At 39.4% G+C, this 27227-nt stretch overlaps 1 protein-coding gene across 3 annotated transcripts in view; it reads right to left on the bottom strand.

The window, feature by feature from the left end:
* Positions 1-27227, bottom strand: part of NCOA7 (nuclear receptor coactivator 7) — a 145044-nt gene that overhangs the window by 77867 nt on the left and 39950 nt on the right. For all 3 annotated transcript variants that reach the window (XM_067702185.1, XM_067702186.1, XM_067702184.1), the window contains exon 3: positions 454-674. In XM_067702185.1, coding sequence (XP_067558286.1) covers positions 454-674 — 221 coding nt within the window. The remainder of the gene's footprint in view (positions 1-453; positions 675-27227) is intronic.

A 27227-nucleotide genomic window follows, 5' to 3' on the forward strand; every position in this document is an offset into this window, starting at 1 on the left:
ACAGTGCAGGCATTTCTATCAAGATTTTTATGGACATGTCTATAAATATTAAGAAAAATATTCCTCATACAAGAAAAGTGACCATTCATTTAATAAATATTTATGAGCAGACACAATGTGCTAGACACTGTGTTAGATGTTGGGAACATAAAATTAAACAAGACACACCAACATTATTCAATTGTCATTCCCTTTAAACAAGATTATATATATATTTTATATATATATATATCTTTACAAAATATTTATATATATTTATATAAATATAAATTATTATATAATTGTCATTCCCTTTACACATTATATATTATATATATACACACACACACATAGTAGCTGCTCAATAAACTGTTACTATTATTATTATATATTATGACCAGTTACAAATTATTTTTTAAAAACTATTACAGATTTTTTAAATGAAAATACTGCAAAGTTGCCACCAATACTCACCAATACTATAATATCTCTTTAGTTCTGTACGCCTGATCTCCTTTAACTGATTACTTTTTCTCTTTTTTTTCTCATCAGTAATATATTCCTCTTCCACAGCAATGTTGCACATGTCTTGTTCTAAAATGACTGTACTAGCATCTTCTTTTCCAGAATGAGTCCTTGTAGCCATAGCTGAGGCTGTCTCTGCATTTTGTTTGGCTTGCTTTTTCTTTTTCAATCTAGGGATGAGAAAAAAAAAAAGGAAAAACATTGGAGAAATAATTTGCTAAGAGGAATCATATTAATTTCATGCTACTGGGCTTTGAGAAACTAATTAATTGATATTGAAAAGTCTTTATATTACTGTTAATTACACTTTCCTGTTATTATTTTTTCTTTTTTAATCACTTAAAAATTCTTATGTGGAGATCTGTGGCCTTTCCTCAATTTTATATCCTCCACACTTATGTCTCAAAAAAAATCACTGGGAAATGTTTTAGACCTGAGGAAATACTAGATTCTTCTATAGGCTATAAAATGTTGGGTATTTTTAATCAAGATATGCAGCTACCCTACTACAATGCCATGTTTAGTGTGTTACATTTTTTTAAAAGTGTTTCTGGTTTCAAGGGTACCTTTGGACTGATGGGCAAGCACATTTATAAAAACAAATCCTTTATAATTGGCTCACACACTGAGTAGAAAGGTTTGGCAAGGTATGAACTGGTTCAGGTCCGAGTAATTCCTTTCCTTTACACATGATAGTAGTAGTGAAGAAAGAGCTGCATTTCCTGAGATAGAAAATGCCACAATGACAACATATAGTTGTTATGATTACTAATATAATAGCTGACTGATACATTAGTTAACATATTTGATGTTTTCAATTCTTCATTCCTAAGTCAAAGACGTATAACAGAAGAAGTTTATAATAATTCACTGAAATCCAGTAACTCAAAATATTTTCCAGTTGATGTATCACTCTGGTTAACTGACGTGTCACTCTGTACTCAGTAGTCCTTCGTAAGAATGTTTTTACTACCCCAGAATGTAAAGAATAAGGGCCTTGGCCTCTACTATGTGTGGCAGTCTGGTCATATATAAACATTTTTAAAATTAGGACCATTTTCCCCCTTCTATCTAGGCACAGTTGGCTTTCTCACACACATGTCTATTTCCTTTGCTCTCTTGAGCATCTATACAATTTGATGCTGGGCAATGGATGAAATGTTTTGGGAGAAAAAGGAGATAACTGTAGGATCAAACAGGGACTAAGGTTTGATTTCATGCTGATTTGCTCTGTAATGTTGGAAAAATTAACAGTCTAAAGAGGTCCCTCACTGAGGCTTAGCTATCTAATGGGGTCTTTTATTAGGATCAATTGAACAAATATGTATCAACAGTAAAATACAAACCAACAGAAACAGTAGAATATACCCAAATGCAATCATAGAACTATATAGAACATGAGAACTAAGCATGGTATAGTTCATGCTTAGTTCAAAAAGTTCATGTTATAGTTCAAAAACTCAGCTTTGGAGATAAAGGTACCATACCATGTTCTAACAAAACATTTCAACTAAGCTGTTATTCACTGAGCAGCCAAGTTCTTATACTTTCATTAGCTAATCAATGAGTATATGGCCTAGGAGAAAGGAGAGCTGGAAAAAAGTCATAAATGAATATATTGCCCATCTCTTAGCTTAGCCCTCTCTTTAGGTTTACTTGTTAAAAAAACAAATAAGAACACAAACTAAAAAAAATTGGAAATTCATAAAAAGGAATTATATCCAGGAAGCATGTTTTTATTTTCTATCGTCAGATTTTAAACTGTTTTTTTCCGGTAAAAGAGTAGGTGGCTCTTTGCAAAGGCGTGTCAGATAATGCTCCTAATAAAACAAGTTCTCTCTCGATCAAGATTTCTGTATGAGGCTGAAATTAATATGCAGTAACCTGGCTATCACACAGAGATCAGCTCTTTGCTTCGGGAGGTCTATGCAAAGAACTGATCTCTGTATCCAGAAGGACATGCTGATCTTGTTCTGATATACTGGTTTAACAAAAACATGCTTGAGGTGAACATTATTGCCCACTTCCCAAAATGATTCCTTCCAGGGAGGAGAGAAAAGAGACTTCAAAAATTAGTTCTATGCAGACTGAGATATGTTGCTGCTTCTTAATCTCCTGAATTTTTCTACTGTAAGTTAATTTAAATGTCCTTATTTCACTGTTCCCACTATAATTAAATTCACTCAGATCTAGGGCACATGTTTTGATGAACAGCAGCACTGTCGGAGACATCTCATTAGAGGCTGATTTTCACACGCAGAAATAACAAAATGGGATACATTGTTTCACTCATTTTCCCCCCCTTTCCACACAGACCATTATTGTCAACCCATATAGCCAAACATAGTTGTTATTTCAGAAAGGAAAAAAAAAAAGCTAGATAATAGCAATACCAAACTTGTTTAACAGAAGACAGTGTACAATTTAACACTTCAGTAATTTTACAATCAGCTACATCTTTTGTTTTGACTAGAGAACTCATGAGAATTTGTTTCTCTGGAGGTTATCAATATGAGGGGAACATTCTGATCTTGTAACTGGAAATCAGATGTGAGTTCTGGAAGCCCACTGTAAAATCCTTCCCCAAAGCATGGAAATACATTGTTAATACTTTTCTAAGGGGGGATAACTGCCAATCTGATAAATGTGGTATAGTTAATGCTCTTCAAACATTCCTTTTTAGGGCTTTTATCTTTTAAGCCTTCCTTTGTTTTTTGTTTTTTGTTTTTTTTTTTGCGGTACGCGGGCCTCTCACCGTCGTCGTGTTCTTTGCGGAGCACAGGCTCCGTACAAGCAGGCTCAGCGGCCATGGCTCACGGGCCCAGCCGCTCCGTGGCATGTGGTATCCTCCCAGACTGGGGCACGAACCCGTGTCCCCTGCATCGGCAGGCGGACTCTCAACCACTGCGCCACCAGGGAAGCCCAAGCCTTCCCTTTTGTTCTTCGAATCAGTATCATTCTAAGACATTCTCACAAAAGGGTTTTATTACTAAATTAAGATAACTGGAAACAAAAAGTTACATAAGAAAATAAACTCCCTTTATTTCACCAAAGCTTTTTTAATGGCCCCAAATGTACACATTTATATGGTGGACTAAAAAAATTACCTGGGGCTTCCCTGGTGGCACAGTGATTAAGAACCCACCTGCCAATGCAGGGGACATGGGTTCGAGCCCTGGTCCGGGAAGATCCCACATGCTGCGGAGCAACTAAGTCCGTGCACCACAACTACTGAGTCTGCGCTCTAGAGTCTGCGAGCCACAACTACTGAGCCCACGTGCCACAACTACTGAAGCCCGCACACCTAGAGCCCGTGCTCCACAACAAGAGAAGCCACCGCAGTGAGAAGCCTGCGCACCACAACGAAGAGTAGCCCCCGCTTGCCGCAACTAGAGAAAGCCCGCACAGAGCAACAAAGACCCAATGCAACCAAAATTAATTAATAAAAAAATTACCTGGCAAGTCATCTTAAACAGATGAGTGATTGAAAATGGTGAGACATATTTAACATTTGATTGCTGTGAATCCAAAAAAACCCCAAAAAACCAAACAACTAAAAAACAATAAACCTTTTGTGATGCTCATTTCTTTTTAAAAAATAGATCACAATTTCATAAAACAAGTGTTTATTACACAATCTCCTCTCACTACTGTAACCAAGCCCTGTCAATTCTATTTCCTAAATCTCTCCCTCTCAAATACACCTCTTTTTCTTGGTCTCTGCTCCCATGGAATGATTTCAGGCTTTCATCATCTCTCTGACTGAACTATTTTTTTACAATATAATTTATTGTTCTTTGTTTTATTATGAAAATAATATGTGTTCATACTAGGAAATTTTGAAAATGCAGAAAAATAAAACTAACACTTAAATCAAATGAAATGCTAACACTAAGAGGCAATCACTGTTTGGGGGAGAAAATGTAAAGGGAGGGGCAATTACACTAGTCAGACCTTCCCCAAGAGCAGAAGAATGAGGCAGTGTGGCTCACCATCGTGATTCTGAGCTGCTTATACGTGCCTTTCCATAAAGGATATTAAAGGACTATATAAGATAAACAAGGACCTACTGTCTTGTACAGGGAACTATACTCAATATCTTGTAATAACCTATAATGGAAAAAATCTGGAAAAGAATATATAAGTATGTATGTACGTATAACTGAATCTGTTGTACACTTGAAACACAACATTGTAAATTAACAATACTCCAATTTAAAAAAAAGGAATACTAAAGGACTTATTTTGGAATCTCTTGGCTCTTTTTACATTAAAATTGTGTGCACTTGTAAGACATATGCACACCTCACTTTTTCCCCTACTCGTATCCTAATCCAGAGATAGCAGACTATAGAAATAAATAACGTGATACTGCTAAAGAAAGCATTCTTTAGTAGCTCAGTGAAAACTGTTTTCCTATGAAGCTTTTTCCTTTACTAAAGGAAATAAGTTTAGAGCACTGGCGGCCATCAAAGCCAAGGGCCTGGAGCAAGTTCCTTTCTTTGTCTCTGCAGAGGTCTTCCCTGTTGCTTGCTGACCGCCAGTGGAATGTAACAAAAAAAGGCACCAAATGCAGAGAGGAGGTTTTCATTAGCACTAGAGTGAAAGCTTCATGAGGGCAGGGATTTGTTTAGGTTCTGTTAATGCCATAGTCCCAGGGCCTGTGCATGGTACACATTAGCTATTCAATAAATACTTCTTGAAAAAATAAATAGATAAATGAGGTTACGTTCTGATTTGTTTGAGATCTCCTCTCCTACAAACATGCCATTTCACAGCTTTCTTTGATTAGCAACATGTTCTCAAAAATAAACTCTCATCTCCGTATCTAGATACTTAAAAAGAAAATATATTAGCCACATATAATTAAAAATATATTAAACTATAGACTTCTTTCATTAATATTAACTTAGTGGCTCTCTACGACTCTTAATTCCATAATTTGAGGTCCATGTGTTTCTATAAAAAGTGCCATAGACATAAACATCTAGCACAGCACTGTCTAATATGGTAGCCACTAACTAGTCACCTGTGGTTACTAAATGTAATAAAAATTAAATAAAAATTTTAAATTCAGTTCTTCAGTTACAAGAGTCATATTTTAAGAACTCAATAGACGCATGTGCTAGTGGGTACTGTATTGAACAACACAAGTATAGAACACTTGTGTCATCAGACAGTACTGGACAGTGCTGACCTAGAGCTGACTCAACAGAGAGCCCTATCAGCAAGAGACTAGAGGAAAGACTGAAGACAGAAATCGTTTCATATTTAAAGCTTACTGAGTATGTGCATAGAATACGTCTACAAGGGTATAACAAAAAATTTGTAAAGTGAGTTTCCAGCTAAAGAAAGGTAGTAGCTGTGGGGAAAGAGAGAGTAAGAAAAATTACTTTCTGCTTCTCTTTTATATATTTTGGATCTTAAACCATGTACAACATCTAGTCCCCCCCCCCAAATTTTTTTAAGTATTTAGTCTTTGAAGTCTCCTTCCTACAATAATTTAACACATATATTGTCACATTTTTAAAATTGAGTTTTACTTTTTAAAAAAGATTATTACGAAAAGTTTGAAAGAGCTTTCTTCTAACAGCAACTACTATTGAGTTGACTAATGAACCAGGCACTGTGTTATGTACTTTATAAATATTATCCTATCCTCACAAAAGGCCAAGGAGGTAGGCAATCTTATCTTACAGATAAGAAATGGAAGGCTGAGAAAAATTAGGGCCACTTTGCAAGGTCACAGGGCTTGGTTAAGTTGTGGAACAGGAATTCACAATGGCCACAGGGCCTCCAGGATCTCTCCTAAAGGTGTTATGGCATATATATATTTTGACTTTAAAATAAAATCCACTGGACTTTGGAAATTCTCTGAACTATTTGAGGGAGAATGGTTTGGCAACCTGGTAGGCTTCAATGGAGAACATGCTCACAGGAAGGAAAGAGGTTCTGGGCTTGGCTGTCTGACAATCAGTTGTGACCTTCTTTGGAAATAAGATAAACTCTCCAGGACTTCTAAGGTAAACAAAAGCAAGAGGCTGACATGATTTTCAAGGTCCTGTCTGCTTCTAACAGTTGGCTGAGCTTAGGAAATGTGCTAAAGCTATTTTTGAGGTTAAGAAAAAAACCTTTCAAATCCAAACTAAACCTTCCTAAGAGTCTGCACTTTCCTGTGCTCCCTCACATCTGATTACATCTTCCACTGCAGAGCTTCCAGCCCTGGGAAAATCCAGAGGTTAAGAAAGAACACCCTTCATATACAAAGGATGTTTAAAAAAAAAAAAAAAGGCAAGAAGCTCTGCTCTACAATTTGAGCTAATATCTCCATGAAGAAAAGTAGAAAATGTCAAAACTGAGCAGCCATGGAGGCAATATAATCTTCTTTTTCTTTTATCGTTTTTTTTTTAAGTTTTTTCATCTTTTAATTTTCTTAAGCATACCCCTTGGTGTCTCATTTCATCCAGTTACAGGTAAAGAGGGGATGAGGGCTTCCCTGGTGGCGCAGTGGCTGAGAGTCCGCCTGCCGATGCAGGGGACACGGGTTCGTGCCCCGGTCCGGGAAGATCCCACATGCCGCTGAGCGGCTGGGCCCGTGAGCCATGGCCACTGAGCCTGCGCATCCGGAGCCTGTGCTCCGCAACGGGAGAGGCCACAGCAGTGAGAGGCCCGTGTACCGCAAAAAAAAAAAAAAAAAAAAAAAGAGGGGATGAGATTTGGTCTGTGGAACTCCAGAGAACATATTAACGAGCAAGAGGAAGTCACAAAAAAATAAACATTAGTTCAATATAACTTTCTAACAGAGCAATCCAATAGTGGGACTGGCTGTTTCACCAGAAAGGGAACTCCCCGTCACTGGAAGTATTCAAGCAGGTCAGGTCCAAGTTGTGACCTCCCAAACTGCATGTAATAGCCTTGCATATTTTTTATTGGAATATAATTGACATATTATATTAGCTTCAGGTGTACAACATAATGACTCAATATATGTATATATTATGAAATGACCACCATAATAAGTCTAGTTAACATCCATCACCACACATAGCCACAAATTTTTTTTTCTTGTGATAAGAACTTTTAAGATCTACTCTCTTAGTAACTTGCAAATATACAATACAGTATTATTAACTATAGTCACCATGCTGTACATTATATCCCCAGAACTTATTTTATAACTAGATATTTGTGTCTTTTGACCACCTTCACCCATTTCACCCACCCCCCAATACAGTCTTCTTTAATACAAATATTTCTCCTCAAAATTGCTTCTGTACGGAAATAAGAGTATTAACATAAAAGATGTAGATGTAATATTATTTCATTTAAAAAGTTATAGAACAGTATTATAGTATGACCCTATTTTTGTGAAATAAAACAAAAAATAAAAGAAAACTCTCCAAGACCAACAACTATTCCATTTAGCTATATATGTACATAGGTTTAGATATATAGGTATGGGAAAATGGTTGGTCAATGGGGAAAGAGAGAAGAGGGGTAACTTTTACTTTACACTTACGTAATTTGGTGTTGAATTTTTTTATACAGCAAGCATATATATTAATTTTGTAATTATAAGGCAAATACATTTTAAAAAACTAAGCATCTATAGCTATGACAACATTTTGCTAAATCTCATTCAGAGGTATATTCTTTTTTCTGAATCCAGCTATCACAGTAAATTGCTGCACTGCAACCCCAATCCCCTTCTTTATCAAGGCGGAGCTGGTCTGTGGCCCTCAGGGGACGTTCTCTTCGTTCTTGATCTTGGCTGTTCCACTGCAACCTTGTCGTTGTACTGTTCTGACCTTCAGAGTCTTGGCTGTTTTTTCCCGGTTGCCTAAACCAGACTCTTGCCATTTCCAGACTCAGGGGAATGGGTGTTGCCACCGAGTAAGTTCGGCCTGTGAGCCAGAAACATCTGTGTTTGAACCCTCATTCTTTATTAGGTATGCATCTTCAGGCAAGTTACTAAATCTCAACTCGGGTTCCTTATCTGTGAAAGGGAAACAACGGCCTCAGATGGGGTTTTCTGATGATTAAACTAAGTAGTACACGGACAGCTTACCTGTACTATTAAACTCAACCTGTGCCTGGCTCCCAGTAAGAGGTCAATAACCAGATGTTCCTACTTGGTTGTGCCACTGTTGTTGTCACTACTTGGGGATCTCTCAAGATCCAAGAAAACGAGGTAACATATAAAAAGAGTATAACACAACAAAGAAGATGTCTGAGAGATTCCAGACATTGTTCTTCTCACTGTACATAAATATTAACTTTAGTTAACTGTGCTATGAATTTAGACACCAGCACAAAGCTATTTATTATTTCTAGGAGAACATCACTTCTGGTGTTCCATTTCATTTTGTGATTTCACAAATGGAAGGTCAGTTTTCCGTTTCCATTGCAAATTCCCAACTGGGATAAATGCCAAATAAAATCAAACTTCAAGCCGGGGGCGGGGGGGAATCATTGAAAAACAAAACGAAACAGAACACTCACCTAATGAAAATTCTCTCTTGGAATTATGATCAAATAAAACCAAAAAGTTCAGGAGTAATCCCTGGGAAGATCTGTAGATGTACCTGATTCTAGTGCCACCCTTTGAAATGTGCATTCATTTTTTTCATTTAGTCTAATTTTGATCATGAAATCCCCCTCTCCCCCAGGAGAATTCATCAGTTCAAATGGAAAAACTCTGGTTCCATAGAACCAACACAGTTAGAAAATGAAATCCTTTGGCTTTGAGTTCACTAACCAGCAATACAGCCACCCAGATGAACACAGGTAACAGAATTTCCCTTGACCTCAAGAAACAACTGCGTTCCAATAAAGACTGCTAAACAGAATGCCAATCAGGGACACACCACAAAGTTTTCCCTTTTCTAGGATTTCTTTGTGCTATTATAACAGTGGTGGAATCAGCAGATCTGAGGGGACTCTGGTAATCAAAGTGCAGGTGCCAGGAGTGGACATAAACAAATTGTCACACTTTCAGAGAAGGCTTGGGGGGTGTGGCTTCATGAGGGACATTTCAGAGAAACTTACACGCTCCCCCCAGTACCAGGATGACAATGGTACGGCCACAAAATGGATGCCTACTGTGTAGAATGTTTGCCTTGTATTTACGAAACAAGACAGGCTTTTGTTGCATATATAGAGTGCCCGTGTGGGAGTCTGGTTCCCTTTTCCAAAAATCAGGATGCTGAGTCACAACCTGAAAAAGTTACATGGGAATCAATAGTGCGTACGGACAAGAGCAATATATACCTCAGCCATAAACTGAGAAAGGGAACCAGAAAAGGGAACTTGCTCTGGGAGATAAGAGAATTGCATTCTGCTAAGAGTAATCGGCAAAGTCCTGTAAATATAATATAATATTTAAATATTAGGAATTTTACTGCTTATCAGTCAAGAATAAGCTGATAAACACAGCAATACAGAAATTAACCAAAATCTGCAAACAGAAATGTTAAGAAATGACTAAGTATTTGGCAGTTTTTAAACTTCCTTTTGCTTTATAATGGTATTATGTATGTAGTTTATTTAACTTAATATCATCAAATCAACTAGCTGTATTAGCTTCCTATGGCTGCTGTCACAAATTACCACAAACTTGGTAGTTTAAAACAACACACACATATTCTCTTACAGTTCTGAAGGTCAGAAGTCCAAACTCAGTCACGGGGCCACACTACCTGCAGACACTCTTTCCTTGCCTTCTCCAGCTGCTAGAGTTGTATCCCTTGTGGCCCCTTCTCCCATCTTCAAAGCCAGCAGCACAGTTTCTCATTTCACTGTCACACATGCTTCTCTGCAGTCAAATCTCCCTCTGCCTCCTTCTTATATGAACACTGAGATTGCATTCAGAAGCCAACCTGGATAATCCAGGATAATCTCCCCATCTCAAGAGCCTTAACCTAATCTTATCTTCAAGGTCTTTTAGGCAGAGAAGGTAACACTCCCAGGTCTAAGGATTAGAAGCTGGATATCTTTGGGGGTCATTATTCAGTCTACCACACTGGCTAAATTAGCTTTTGTGTCACAAATAATTGTAAACTGAGCAGCATATCACTGTAGTGTCTTAGTTTCCCATGTCTAAATCATTTTTGCATCTATGCAATGTGTTGTCTACGTTACTTGAAAAAGTTCACTCCTGTCAGTGACCGGCAGTAAGCAAATATTTCTCAAGAAAAAACAAAAAGTTTACTCAGGACCATCTTGAAATCTAAAGGTGCAATGAAAATACCACAAACACGAGCTCTCATTTTATGTTGGGTGACTGCAAAACAGCCTCTTGGAGGTGGAGATATTGGAAGGAAAATTTTTAACAGTCAGGATTTTTAAGGAGTTCATCTCATTTTCATATCTGATTTCTTTAATCTTCACTGAAAACAGGTATTCATTCTTTATGACCAAAGCCAAGAAGTCCTCCAAATACTTTTTTTTCTTTTACTAGAGCCCCTTAGCATGCCCAGAAATCTTTTTTTTTTAAGTCAGTTAACTATTTTTTAAAATATCTTTTACTCAGAATGAATCATATGCTCAGACTCCCCAGTGACATTTACAGAAAAGAGCATTGGGATATATACTTCAATGACATATACATCTCAGCATAACAGCAACATATTTCAGGGACACAATTCTTCTGGAGAAACAGAAAATTTTGATTTATTGAAGCCACTTAAGCAAAACAAGCAACTAATTAAAGAATACTACTCTGAAAATTTTCAAGCTGAAATACGAAGATGCCAGGGATCTTGTTCTCAGATTTTAACCTAAATCCCTGTTAACTGCTTAAACTACAGAAACATGGAGAAAAATAAGGCTGAAAAAAGACAATCCTGAAAAGAAATCAGTTTAGTATATAAATTAACATTTTCTTGAAGGCCTAGTGAGTGAAACACAACATTTATGATCAGCAGAAATGGCCTGCTTACAGAAAACAGTTATGAGTGGCATAATATTATAATATGCTCTAACTCAACTTCTCTCACCCTTCCAACTTTTAAAATATATTCTAATAATTTTTAACTGCTTTTTTTTTTTTTGTGGTACGCAGGCCTCTCACTGTTGTGGCCTCTCCCGTTGCGGAGCACAGGCTCCGGACGCACAGGCTCAGCGGCCATGGCTCACGGGCCCAGCCGCTCCGCGGCATGTGGGATCTTCCCGGACCGGGGCACGAACCCGTGTCCCCTGCATCGGCAGGTGGACTCTCAACCACTGTGCCACCAGGGAAGCCCTTAACTGCTTTTAAACAAGCTAGACACACACATATCCTTTTATGATAATGTTATTTCAATGTCATAAACTAGACACAGGATCATAACTCCTCCCATTATAGGTACTTTCAGAAAGAATAACCTTATATCAGGCATGACATTTTTTGAATTATTTTGGCAGATGCCCATAATTTAGTTGGCTTACATCCAGTATGTAGATGTATTTCTTCCAATTAATATATACTGGTCATGTCCTTGGGAAGTGACATTGCTCAAAAATAAAATTCAGGGAATGGGACACTAGTAATACCTACTTTGAAATCTTTCCCTACTGAAATTAGTGTTGAACTCTGGAGTAATTCATTTGTGTATAAGGGTGAAACAAACATAGATTTTGGAAGAAAAAGTCTGGCCTTGCTTTCATGTATCTGAGGGCCCATCTCTAGGGTGATGATCTTCCAACCACAGCAGTCTTGGTCAGGGTCTTCAAAAAACCTCATCCGTGGTTGTCTCTCAAGTATACTAGTTTGCTTGTAACCAACCAAAATAAACACCTGTGGTTTAATAAAAAATAATATTTGATCTTTTTCTTCCTTTGGTTTCTGGCACAGAGTTCCCAGAACATTTGGTGTCTCCTGAGTGATGAGAATGTCTCTGTATACTAATGAGATGACTCTGGTATGTGTGGGGAGGAGGGGTAGGGAGTGAGGGGGCCTAGATAGCTTCAAGATAGGGGTTGGTCACCAGAAACACCAAGGCTTGATTAGAAGCTTGGAACTTTCAGCCCCACCCCTAGACCTTGAGAGAGGGGACAGAGGGGAGGGGCTAGAGATTCACTTCAATCACCAATGGCCAATGATTCAATCAATCGTGCCTACCCCGTGAAACCTCCGTGAAAGCCCTTAAATGACAGAGTTCAGTGAACTTCCAGGGTTGGTGAACAAATCAATGTTCTAGGAGGGTGGCACACCCAGAGAGCACATGGAAGCTCTGTTCTCCCCACCCACATACTTTGCCCTATGCTTCTCTTCCATTGGGCTGTTCCTGAGTTATATCCTTTATAATAAACTCGTAAATGTAAATAAAGTGTTTTCCTGAGTCCTGTGAGTCATTCCAGTGAATGAGTAGGGGATCATGGGAACCAAATTCATAGCCAAGTTGGCTGTATGTATGGGTTGACTCGGGATGTGGAACTAACAAGGAGCATCTGGGGTGAGGGCAGTCTTGAGAAACTGAGCCCTTAAACCTGTGTAGTCTGACATTTACTCAGAGCTGTTAGTGAGAGAATTGAATTGAATGGTTGGACACCCAGCTGGTATTGGAGAATCCAAGAATACCAGATGCTAGACTTTGCCAAAGAACCAACCTTGAGCACAGCAGAGAAGATGGAGGTGAGACTGATAAAGACTTGTGTGAAAAACATGCAGGCTCCCCCTTCCTCTGATGAGAGTTGAATGATTGAACACCTGCTGGCAAGTCCTGCTTGGCCCACAAGCACTTTCTAAAAATCCAAATGACCTAATGGTGAGCATTTAAAATGGGGACATTTTACATTAAAATCCAGATTTCAGGCTGACCTTGAAGAATTAGAAGACACATAGCACTGGACTAGAGCCCCACATGGCAAAACAGGATGGAGCAGAGCAAGAGCAGCCACCCTCCTCTGAGAGGGCATGTGCCGTGCAGTCACCAGTCTCTTCCATCCGAGCAGCACCTCCACGCCCAAGGCTGACAGCTACCACGTAGCATCCACTCGTTTACATCACTGCTTTGGTTCCTAAGGTCACTGTTTGCATTTTTTGCTACAGACAACATAAAGTTTTATTCTTAGGTCAATTCAGATCATCAGGAACCTGCAGTCTTGGACTGTACTGTGTTGGCCTACTGCAGAATGTCTTTAAGTCACGTTTTGGCTTCATATCCTCTCTTTTCACTCATAGTAACTGCAGTAAATTGCTCTTATGGATGTTAAAGACACTACCACTAAATTTTTAGTGTTCCTTTTATCTAGGATGTGAATCCTATGTAATTTCAGAATTAAAGGCTAGGAAGGGCTTTGTCACCTGGGGAACTGGTGTGCTCTACTCATGATTAGGGAGAACTATGGAAAGGAGTCCCTTTATATCACTAACCATGAAGTAGTCATCCCTCGGTATACATGGGGGATTGGTTTAGGACCTGCAGCCAGATACCGAAATTCATGGATGTTCAAGTCCCATAGTCAGCCCTCCATATCGGCTAGTTCTGCATCCATGGCTTCAACCAACCCCGGATCCTATATTAAGCTTTTGATCCACAGTTGGGTGAATCCAGGGATGCAGAATCTGCAGATTCCGAAAGCTGACTGTATTTATTGGAAAAAAAAAAAAATCTGCATATAAGTGGACTGAGGGACTGAGCAGTTAAAACCCATGTTGTTCTATGGTCAACTGTAATTCTGAGTCAACTATACAACTAATAACAGGCCATTTAGTGTTCTATTTTTCATCTCAATTTATATGTTCCCTAGCCTGGACTTTCAGTTTTTAATTAGTATTTTACAATTTTTTTTATAAGGGTAACACAGAGAAAATATATGAATATGTGGATAATTGCAACCTCATTCCTTGTGCTACCTCCTAAGGGAAACTCTGGGTTTGATTCTCAGCTTTTTCCCCTTTCCCTAGTTCTGGGCTTATTGACACAAATGTGAGAAATAAATTAGCAGGAGGAGAGAAGTGGAGAAGAATATACAATGAGAGAGGAAATAGAAGAAAAGATATCGGGACTTCCCTGGTGGCGCAGTAGTTAGGAATCTGCCTGCCAACGCAGGGGACACGGGTTCGAGCCCTGGTCCAGGAGGACCCCACATGCCGCAGAGCAACTAGACCCGTGCGCCACAACTACTGAGCCTGTGCTCTAGAGCCCGCGAGCCACAACTGCTGAGCCTGCGTGCCACAACTACTGAAGCCCGTGCGCCTAGAGCCCGTGCTCCGCAGCAAGAGAAATCACCACAATGAGAGGCCCACGCACTGCAACGAAGAGTGGCCCCCGCTCGCTGCAGCTAGAGAAAGCCCGCATGCAGCAACGAAGACCCAATGCAGCCAAAAATAAATAAATAAAAACAAATAGATTAATTAATTAATTTTTTTAAGAAAAAGAAGAAAAATACCTAAAAATGAAGGTGGAAAGAAGGAGAAAGGTAAGGACTGACTGGATTTGAGGAGACCCTTTGTGTAGGCTTCAAGACAGAGAAAGTTTGGGGAGATAGCTGACAGCCATGTAAAAGTTCAGAGAGATGGGCAAAGAGGATTTTTTTAAAGTTCTATTACATATAATGCATTTATTCCCCTTTTGGATGTTTTCTGAGAGGTGAAGTAAGTATTTGAATTATTTTCAATTATTTTCACTGTCATACTTATTTCTTTGAATATGACTTAATGCTGGGACTGGACCACAACAAGTCTGCTTATATATATGGGTTACATAAATGTAGTTTTTATAAGGTGCCTCAAATCTCTATGGAATAAGATGGGGCATGAATGAATGAATGAACAGATAAGAAATAAACAAACTTCAGTGCTGCAATGATAAAGCAGGCTAATAATAAGTTATCTATGTCAAATTCCACAAATCGTTAAAATCCTTGAATCCCAGCATGTCACATAGACTAAAAGGGACTAATACCACAGTGAAGTTGCTTGATACCCTTACAATGACAGAAATCAAACTCTGCCCAAAACCAATGTACTAATTTAAAGAATATAAGGTGCTCTGAGGGGGACAACTACCCTGAAACCTAACAACTCCCTCACCACTCAAACACCTGCCCATTTCCCCAGATAAAGAGAAATGGACTTTTCCATCATTAACTCTTCTTCATACTTAATATGTCACTTGGCACACGGAAACAAAATTCATTATATGCCATTAACTGAGTAATCAAACCACCTTCTACAAGAGCAGTCTTTACCAAGAAACTTTCACTTTGATTTTATTACATTTTCTTTTTGATTTTTTAATAGTAGTTGATAAAAGGCAAGGTAATTTCATATAGATTTGCATTTGTTTATGTAGTTTTCATTGTTCTGATCTGAGAAATTCCTTTTAATTTCCGTACACATTATGGAACTCTTTTACACCTTTATAATATTGGAATAATAGTCATCCAAATTTCCTGTGGATTTCCATGTTCCTGTGTTAGGCCATAAAAAACTCAGCTGGACTTTATTCTGGCTGAGATTGAAGAAGCTTCTGAACAAAACCAAAATATAATGATAACAATATTTCATAAGATGAGGGAAAATAAATATGTTTTTAACTATCACTGAGATGCTCTGCAGGGAGTATACTAGTTGCAGTTCAAATGAAAGTCAAACAAAGGAAAGTTTCATTGCCGTTTATATGGATTAGCACAAAGAAGCCCCAATCAGTAAAAAGCAAGGCTCAATATTTAACCCATGTATTACACATTACAATTTCACAGCAACACGGGCAAAAACTAAAATTCAGCATTTATCAACTATTATATCCTTAGTAAATCTATTATACACACAAAAAATAAGGAGTTCTTCATCAATATATATTAACTCCTCTATATTCAGATATTGTTTAGAGGACATGTGATGTTAAAGCACTAAATTGAGTTTTCAAAATTCTACATAAAGCTGTCACAATATTAAAGATTCTAAAATGGTAAGATAATAATAATTTAAAATAATTACCTAAGCTAATAAAAAATTTATCTTTTCCATCTTGTTTTCCAAGAAGCACAAATCATAAAATTTCAGGTAGGAAAGCTCCTTAAAAGTCATCTCACTGAATTATCTATCCAGTGATGGGATTAACAATTATATTTACAGACCCTTTCCAAACACTCCAGTGCCTAGAAATTCACCAAGACGCAACATATATCATTCTTCTTTTTAAAACTCAACTCCAGTGCCTAGTTCAGTATCTGATACACTATAGATAATTGTAGTAGACTTTTGTTGACCTCCCTACAATCTGTTCCTCCTTGTTTTGCCATCAAGGACCAATTTTCAATAAATATACCCTTCCCCCACTTTTAATACCGTATCTGGGTAGGGTTCCACCCCAGCTCTAGGGATGAAAAACACAGTTGGTCCTTGAACAATATTAAGTTTGAACTGCACAGGTCCACTTACATGGGGATTGTTTTCAAGAGGTAACACTACAGTACTACATGATCTGAGGTTGGTTGAATCTGTGGATGCAGAACCATGGACACATCAGAACTGCAGATATGGAGAGCCAACTATAAATTATATGTGGGTTTTTGACTATATGGAAGGTTAGCACCCATAACTCCTGTGTTGGTCAAGGGTCAACTGTATTTAACCCAGGCCAGTCAAAGCACCGAGGCTCCTCCTGCACAGCTGCCCAGAACCAGCACATGATGGAAGCTGGTCCAATCAGAGTGAACCTCAGGTCTCACGTGAACTACAGGTAACACACTCACTTTGCCTACTGTTGCACAGGGGAGATCCTGTGTTGTCAGTGTTTATCAAGTAAATCCTGGGAAGGAAGACAAAAGAATGGAAGAGCTTATATACAGAGAAACTGAGTCATGACAACATTATTTGGGGCCCAAATCAAGGTATTCTTTAAGTCAAATCTAAAATCTATCTCAGGACTTTTTAACTTATGGGTGCCAGTAAATCTCCCAACTCCTTTCCCCCTAAGCTGGTTTGATCTGTTTTCTGTTACTTGACACCACCCACCCCTCAAAAAGAGAGTTCAGACTATTGTGTAAATTTACATGTGAGTGACTCCAAAATGTGGACTGTCTGAGCTGGGGTTGGATAGCAGCTGGGAAGTTCGCCATTTTTGTCATGTGACAATAAAATGGATGCTGTATGCTAAAACTAGATCATGTGTCTATCAGGACTGCATTATTAGGGGACTTAAGAGAATTTTTAGGATTCTAGAGTAAACTGTCTACTTATTTAGCCTTCAGTAAGGTCTTCCAAAAAGAGACAAGTTTGGGCTGTAACTGATCTGCTGAAAGTAGAGCCAGATGAAAATACAATTTCACGAAGAGAAAACCTTTGTTTGCGGCTAAGGTGTGGTGACCTAGAGTCTTGCAGAGGTGGGAAAGCCAAATTATCTGCCCCAAACTAAAGTCAGTACAAGGAAAGTAGGGGGCTTCACTATTCTTTTTTTTTTTTTTAAGTCTTTATTGAATTTGTTACAATATTGCTTCTGTTTTATGTTTTGGTTTTTTTGGCCATGAGGCATGTGGGATCTTAGCTCCCTGACCAGGGATGGAACCCGCACCCCCTGCATTGGAAGGTAAGGTGTTAACCACTGGACCGCCAGGGAGGGACTTCACTATTCTGAGATGAGGATTTGTGAGAAGCTGATCTTCCTCAGGCCCCTTACCTCCAGTTATTCCCTCTGCCAGACACACGTGATGATGGCCCCATTGCACAAATGCAGCAGAAATACAGCCCAGGGCTCCTAAGAAGGAAATCAATAGTGCCTCCCCAGCTCAGGTCACTGGTTTTCACTGCCCTGAAGCACAGACCCAGAGGGTGGTGCTACTCTCAAGGCTAAGGAGATGGGCTGAGTACCAGCCCACAGCTGAGAGACCAAAATTCTCAAGCCAAATTCTATCTTCATCCAAAGACCGTGGCTCCGCCAAGGCTATGGTTCTGGTTTCCAGCCATGGTGTTTGGCCAATGAAAACAGAATGAAAGCCTGCTAAATTTTTTAATGGAATTGTATTGCCAGGAAAAAAAACCCTGATTTGTCAAACAAAATGGATTTGTAACTGCTCAACTCCCAAACGAATCCCTCGATCCCCAAATCTATGCCATCAGAAGATGGTTACTAGAGAAGTCCGGCTCCCAGAAGGTTCCTCCTCCAAGCTGTCAAAACAGTGGATGAGAGTAAGCGGCTCTGAGCAGAACTGGGGCTGCCCAGGGAACTGATCCGCCACCAGAGCAGCAGAACCTGCCCCCTGGCCGAGTACAGCACACCGCTGGCCACCGTGCGCGCCTTCCCAGGTTGCCTTTCCCAAACCAGAGTTTTCTTATTTTTATTTTTGTTTTTTTCCAAATGGGAGTTTTCACTTAGGGAGACTCTAAGCTGGACAACTACATGAGCCCTTTCCCACCCAGGAAGGTGTGGGGCTGGAGCTGAGGCAGTCTGCTTGTCACCACATAATGAGGGTTCGGAGCCACCCCTGGCAGCTCCCTGTGGGGTCCACGAATGGAGAGGAAACAGCTGAGAGATATAGTGTATGAACCCACTTAGTGCCCTGTCTACTCTTGGAGATTTTTTTTCCCACTTGCATGAAAAGGAACACTAAACAATGATGACTTACAAGTAAATCAACGGCATCTATAAAGTTCTGCGTGAGACTGAATGCCATGTTCCACCTCTGAAGTTTCTATCCATTGGTTTGACTTCCCGCTTGCACCAGAGAACTGAGATTTCTGCTCCTTGTGGCAGGCCTTTCAACATGTGAGACAGAGAGCACACCCACGCCTCACACCAAGTTTTTTTTCTTCTTCTGACTAAACACCTCCAGTCTTTTCCATTTCTCTTCACACAAGATACGCGCATGCTCCTACTATGCTCATTGCTCTCAAACGAACACAGTTCAGTGCCTGCAGAATCTCATCTGGGCCTGGGCAGGCAGGCATGGAATCTTCTATCCTCTCGTCAGGGTGACACTAGCTGCTTAGGGCTGTCACAGCACACTGTCCAGTGTGGAACAGCCTCTTAGAAAATACTGGTGACTGGATGGATGGTAAAGGAGGAAGGGAAAAAGAAAGGAAGGAGAGAAAGAAGAAAGAAAAATAAGAAAGACATAAAATGAGGAGAGACAAAAAAGACAGGAAAAGAGAAGGAAGGAAGGGGGAGGGAGAAACTTAACAGACCAAGACATCCCCAAGTAGCAACTTTTAAAAGCATGTGTTTTACAGCAGTGGTAACATCCTATGAAAAACACTGCTTGTAGCCGCATAGCACAGGGAGATCAGCTCGGTGCTTTGTGACACCTAGAGGGGTGGGAGGGAGGTGCAAGAGGGAAGAGATATGGGGACATATGTATATGTATAACTGATTCACTTTGTTACAAAGCAGAAACTAACACACCATTGTAAAGCAATTATACTCCAATAAAGATGTTAAAAAATAAATAAATAAAATTTAAAAAAAACACTGCTTGTGGGAGTGCAAACTGGGACAAAATTTTTGGAGGGCAATTTGGAGTAATTATTGAAATTTTAACTGTACATAGGCTTTGATGACTGCTAGGAGTTTATTCTACAGAAATATTTGCACAAAAACACAAAAGATATGTATAAAATGCCATTCAATGCAACAATGTAATAGCAAAAACATGGAGCCATCATGGAAAGATGTCTATATTACATATAGCATTAAGTTTTCAAAAAGGAAGGTACAGCAAGTAAGAGAAAACATGATTATATATGCATGAATATTTCTGAAAGGATAGGCGTGATTCTATCACCCAGGTTACCTTTGAGGAACAGAAATTGCAGACGAGAGGGGGAAAGAAGAAGGTCAGAGGACTTTAAAAGTCATGTGTGCTACACTCTTTTATACTGTTTGAATTTCTTATTGTTACCACTTACTGCTGTTTCAAATCATGAAAAAATGGTGAACAGGGAACTCTGCTCAGTACTCTGTAATGACCTACACGGGAACAGAATCTAAAAAAAGAGTGGATATATGTATATGTATAACTGATTCACTTTTCTGTACAGCAGAAACTAACACAACATTGTAAATCAACTATACTCCAATAAAAATTAATTTAAACAAAAAAAAATTAAAAAAAGGGTGAGCCTCTGCAATTAGTAAAAACCGTATTTTCTCAATTACTCTTCTGTTCCTCTAGTCTCTATTTCTCGTTCTAACAAGAATAATGCTTCAGTGTGCAGTGCCCTTGACCAGTTAGGATACCAAGCTTCGTGGCACAGGTGAACTACACACTCATCCCAGCGACACTGCAGTCACAGAGCAGCTGGCGTCAGGAAATGCTCCACGCGGGGTGCAGCAGTGATGGAGCCAGCAGAGGCTGGGGGCTGTGAGGCCCCAGGAGACGATTTCTAATTCTGGTCTCATCTGACCCTTCAGCTGCAATCAACACTACTGACCAGACGTTTTCTGGCCTTCTTGACACCACCGCCTCTTGGTGTGGAGGGGTCTCTCCATCTCAAACCCCCTTGTGCTTGTGTTCAGGAGGAAGGCCGCCGGCGACAAGGAGGTGGTGCCCAGGTGAACACTGATGAGATCAGAGAGACTGGCAGAGGCTGGGACACACAGGCCTTCTACCAGAATAAGGAGTTTAGAGTTTATTTCAAGGGCTATGAAAAGCCACTGGAAGATTCAGTGCAGAGAATGAGATGATCTGATTTGTGTTTTAAAAGTTTTTCTCGGGGGCTTTCCTGGTGGCGCAGTGGTTGAGAGTCCGCCTGCCAATGCAGGGGACACGGGTTCGTGCCCCGGTCCGGGAGGATCCCACATGCCGCGGAGCGGCTGGGCCCGTGAGCCATGGCCGCTGAGCCTGAGCGTCCGGAGCCTGTGTTCAGCAACAGGAGAGGCCACAACAGTGACAGGCTCGCGTACCGCAAAAAAAAAAAAAAAAAAAAGTTTTTCTCTGGCTCCTACATGAAGAATGGGTTGTAAAGGGCAAGGATGGAAGTGAGGAGTTCAGTTAAAGGCTATGGCAGCTATCCAGAAGAGAGGTGATGGGAATTAGGAGATGAAGTGGACGGATTTAGGTTACGTTCTGGAGGTAAAGTCCACAGGGCTTGCTAATGGATTAGGTGTGGAAAGTGAGGGAAAGAAGGTTGAAACTGACTCCTAGATTTTTGGCTTAAGCTAATGGGAAGCCGTGCTTACTGTGATGGGGAAGACGAGGGACGGAGCAGGTTTGGGACTTGTCTTCCCACACTGTCTTCTCAGAAGACTCACTGCCCATGCTTCCATTTTTATTCCCAAACTCCTGACTCTCAACTTTATACCTGCAGTTCAGGATTATGCTCCGAGCTTCCTCCCTGTGGATCCAATCACCTACTCCACTTTTCTATGCACTCTTCACAGCACACCAAACTCAAGATGACCAAAACTGAGCCGGAAAGTTGCCTCCCCAAATCCTGGTTTCCCTGAGGTGAAACTTACCATTATGTACTTACTGGAGTACATACCACTATTCATTAAGCTATTTACATAGAAACCTGGACCCTGGATTCTGCTCCATTTCGATCTCCACACTCCACCGTTGCTACTTCCTACTGATTTTACCTTCCTTCTACCTTTATACAAGCTCTCCCTCTACCGAGAATGCATCCCATCACCCTTTAGCTACCTCATCCCTATCACCCCTCAGAGATCAGGTCAAACATTACTTCCTCAAGAAGGCCTTCCCTGATCCTCAGACTTGGTTAGGTCTCCCAGCTATAGACTCTCTGCTGCCATCTATCAATACTTTCTCTTTGCAGCACTTAGCAATAGTGTAATTGAGTAATTATTTCAATTAGCTGTTTAATAGCTGGCTCCCCCATTAGAATGTAAATTTCATGAGATAAGGGACAGTGTCTGTTTTAGTTATCACTGAAGGCTCAGTGCTTTGCACAGTATCCAGGCTATACAACAGAACCAAAATATACATTTGTGGAATGAGTGAATGAATGAATGAAAATTCCCTAACTAGCCACTAGCTGACCCTGGTTAAATAACAACCTCTCAAGGCTCAGTAACTCGTCTCTACCAAGAAGTTAGCTTAAGTGGCTTTTAAGGTATTTTTTTAGCCCTAAATGTCTATAAAAATAAAAAACTAAGTACATAAATATAAACCATATGGAGATTCATTATTCAGAAAATAAAAAATCTTCATTATGTTTTTTTGAAATGTCTTAAAATTTTCTTACAGCTGCAGAGGACTATTTTATGTCCACATGTATTTAATAAGTATTATTTATATCAATATTTTTAAGTCACATTAGTTGTATCTAGTGATTTCAGATAAGTGTTTCATGACAGCTCGCTTTCCATGGTTAAAGCCAAACAGGTTCGTTTATTAAAAACAAAAATAAGCCACCCACAAGTTCCTTTGAATACTCTCCCACTGTGTATCAAAGTACACCTTATTTTTAAAGATTCTTTATCGTTTCTCGATAATCCGCCTACCAAATATTTTTGCATGCATTATGATTTTTAAAAAACAATGAAAACTTCACAGCTTAACATGACAGTTTTTTTTTTTTTTTAAGGGCCATTATTATTTCTCAGAGGAAACAATTTTGTAGAACCAACAAAAAGGAAGGAAGAAACAGGGAAAGAGGCCCTGCTTATGCTAGTGACCGCTCTATAATTTCTCTACAGGAAGAAGTGGGGGGCAGAAATGAGTTTTAGAAAGCTTAAGGAAGACTTGGGGACTTGTGTTAAAGCTGCATCTTTTATTAGGACTACACGTTTCTCTGGGGTGGCATGGAGGAGTACTGACGGCAGTGGCATGAGGGAGGATGCTAAAGCCCCCAGAGCATCCTGCCTCCACCCAGACTGACACCAAAGGCCTGCCCCACTTACTTCTTCTAAGCGTTTTAGTTGTCTGCCTAGACAACTAAATAGTTTATGTGTCTGTGCGTGATCTTCACTATGAGCACATTTGTCTTTCCTGGTTTCTGCTTCTTCCTTAATTTATCATTTTCTCCACAATGAGGTCAAACTATGAGAATCACTTAAAATTTATGACCTCGAATTAGTAAGTCACTAAATTTCTAGGACCAACAGTTTTACTCCATGGTCACACAGATTGGAGCAAAATTTTATCTTGAAAAAATTAGTTTCATTAAACACAATGTCTAGAAGTTGGAAAATAATTTAGATAAGATGCAAGAAAGAAAGTTATTCAGTGGCTCCAGAGAGAAACTGAAACTAGTAACAGAATTTTGGTGGGCAGAACATGTGGCAGGGGAGAGAGCAGGCTCAGAGACCATGCCACACTGGGGACACAGGATGATGACATCACACTGGTGTGAGATCTGGACCAACCTGGCTGTGGAAAACAACAGAAGCTTCTGAGATCCTAGCTGTCCTTCATGAGTCCTGCCAAAGAACTTCCCACTCATAGCAGCACTTCCCTAGGAGGTAAACTTGGTGCTGTGTTTCATTATACCTGGTTGTGAATTCTGAGTAGCCCATCAGCCAAAGCTGATTTTAAAAACTCAATTTCTAAGTCGGAAAGACAATGACAAATACCATATGATATCACTTATATGTGGAATCTAAAATATGATACAAATAAACATATCTATGAAACAGGAACAGACTCACAGACATAGAGAACAGACTTGTGGTTGCCAAGGGGGAGGGGGTGGGAGAGGGAAAGATTGGGAGTTTGAGATTAGCAGATGCAAACCAGTATATACAGGATGGATAAACAACAAGATCCTACTGTATAGCACAGGATATATTCAATAGCTTGTGATAAACCATAATGGAGAAGGATATGAAAAGAATATATATATACATGTATAACTGAGTCACTTTGCTGTACAGCAGAAACTAACATTACATTGTAAATGAACTATGCTTCAATAAAATTTTTAAAATTAATATTAAAAAAATTAGAAACTCAACTTCTGAGCATCTTTGGTACCCTAGACCTTCATGGGCCATAAATGAAGCCTCTTTACTGACCAATGACAAATGGGACTTGTTAAAACTAATTGTTTGTGGGCTTATGGACTCATTCTTCCTCTCCAGAATTCAAACTTCAATCCTTCATTAGCATTAACAATGAATTCGTGTGTGATTTCTTACCTAGCAAGTAATAAAGTAATTCAGTGCTTGTTTTATTGATTGCTATAACAGTTAAAAGAGAAAGAGTAAAGTCCTGGGGGCTCCCTGTAAGGGAGGGGGGTTTGAAAGCAACCAAAATTTGACCAGGTTGTGTTAGTTAGGACAAAGTGGCAGAGAACCTCCTAACAATTATCAAAACCATCAGTCAAGAGGAACTTGTCCAGACACATGGTCAAGGGATTGATCCACAATGGAAAAAAACTGAAATGATTCTCTAGTGACTTGGAAGTTCTGGGTAGGAATCTTGTGGATTTGGATCTTCAACGATGTTTTCCTCTTACCTTTCAGTTGAAGATTGTGACTGTAAATCAAAAGGAAGATATCTAAGTATACAGTAGGTAGTGCAAGACAACTCACCCAAATGATCTAAGAAAATCTCTCTCAGTGTCCCAGTCACACGCAATCTCATATGCACTTTCATGTGACCATGCATCTACCCAGTCTTCCCTCCTTCATTCTCTCTTTATGGTATCTGAAGACAGCCCAATGTCACCTCTTTGACGATGATGCCCAAGCTCCTTTGGACAGTCACTTCTTTTGCCCCACACTCATAGCACTTGGCAGTCACACCGGTTCCAGTATTTATCCCATTGTTACTACCTTATAAGCATCCTGTTATTACACCAGACCGTGCATTCTTACAAATGTTTCCTGAGGGAAAGGACAGATGGGTACGACTTCAAGGCCACAGTCTAAAAGGGAAATGGCTCAAGAGGCATACGTTCTTTCAAAACAATTCTGCCAACTCCATCACAGATGAGCCTGTTGGAGAGGCAAAGCAGAAAGCATCTCCAGAAACAAATGTTTCCTGATGAGCCCATGTTTTCAATGGGCATGAATACGGGATGGCAGAAAGGCACGTAATGAAACTCAAACAAAAGCAACACACAAATGACACAAACCTCTAAGAACAACAATGGACAGCTGAAGATCTGAATGAATAGACGTTTGTAAACAATGCGAAGGAAAAAGTAACAAGGAAATTCTATGGATGTTGAGAGGATGAGAAGCAATAGGCCCACTGCCTATGGCACCCAGGATGAAGTTAATTTACAAGAGAGATAAAGTGGATCTAGTCCAATCCTATTTTGCAGCTCTATCAAACAGACTAGGTGAAAAACTAAAAAGCACAGAGCATCCATGGCTAAGAAGAAAATGAAATCCAGGATGAAGTCTCTAGCCCTATAAGAAGCAACTCCTTGAGTGGTAGAACCATTACCAGTAAGAATCACGGAAAAAGATTAAAAGAAAAAAAATCCTGGTTAAAAAGAAAAACAACACAGATTAAATCCTGGTTAAAAAGAAAAACAACACAGATTCTAGAAATGACACACTAAAAGCAGCTTGATACCAACTCCCAAAAAACAAACTGACAGATGTCAGACAAATCATTTGTGATTGCTTAAAGATGAATTATTGGCTGCTTGGAGCCACCACTGGTATGCTAAAATGAGTGAATACAAACTAAAATAATTATCTTTTTAATACGGCTGCTAGATTTGGCATACTGATGGACAAGTCACAGGAGGCGGTATATCAAGATTTCACTAAGGCTCTTGAATATGTCTGTTGCTACCTTCTTAAAAGTAAGATGGAAATAGCCGAGCTAGAGAATTTGGTTAAGCAAACTTAGAGAAAATTGATTTACAGCAAGTAGAAAGACTTAAAGATAATTATTTAACTACTAATGGTAGTAGTTCAATAATGAATATGCCAGACTGCATAAAAGCTCTCCAATCCAGCATTTTTATCAACTATTTGGATAAGGACGTAGAAGGCATGCTGTTCAGGCTGTGTAATTTGGCCCAAGCTGGAAAGGACAGCAAATAGGTTTGATGTTGAAAATCAGGCTTCAAACTTCCTGGTAACTGAATAATGAATGGAAAACAAGATAAAATTAAAATTACAATTCACAAGGAAAAACACTCTTTTCCCTCAGTGTGAGTATGATTGTCAACAAACTAAGGAAATATGATGCTGTATTAACAAAAGTAAGGATAACAAGTAATATTCCTACAAATACATTATTCAAGACCATACCAAGATGGTGAAGAATCTGAAAACTATTTTATGTGAAGAGATTTAGAAACTTAGGATAGTCAGCCTGGAAAGGAAAAGGTTCAGAGAGAATATGATGTTATCTTCAAATACATGCGATGAGAATATACGAAAGAAGGATTTTATTTATTTTGTGTGGATCCTAAGTAACTGGGAATGAGAGGAATAAGTTGAAAGGAAATAAATTTTAACTAAAAATTAAAAAACAACTGTCTACTAACAAGAGCTTTTCAAGCAAGAAACAAGTAGCCTTGGGAGTCCCTGGGACATTCCTCTGGCTGGAAAAACTCAGATCCAGGCTGGAAAAGGCCTATTTGTCAGATGCAGCGGAGTTTCCGGCCATGGCTTGGTAGCCCAGATGACCTTTGTCTTTCAACTAAAAGATTTTATGTTTCTGAACTTAGACGTGGTGCCTGTAGTAAGATGAGGAGTGGAAGAAAAGGAGATATCAAGTTTATATAAACTTGACACTTATTTAAGGAAATGCTGTCTTTTTCTGATCTCTCAAGCACTTCTTTCAAGCCTCCAGGACATTACCTAGTTACTATATTACCTGGTGCTTCTACATGCCAGACCTACTCTCAAGAGAGGGGCTGAAGT

This window comes from Pseudorca crassidens, chromosome 13, assembly GCF_039906515.1.
Source record: "Pseudorca crassidens isolate mPseCra1 chromosome 13, mPseCra1.hap1, whole genome shotgun sequence".
NCBI classification, from domain to species: domain Eukaryota; kingdom Metazoa; phylum Chordata; class Mammalia; order Artiodactyla; family Delphinidae; genus Pseudorca; species Pseudorca crassidens.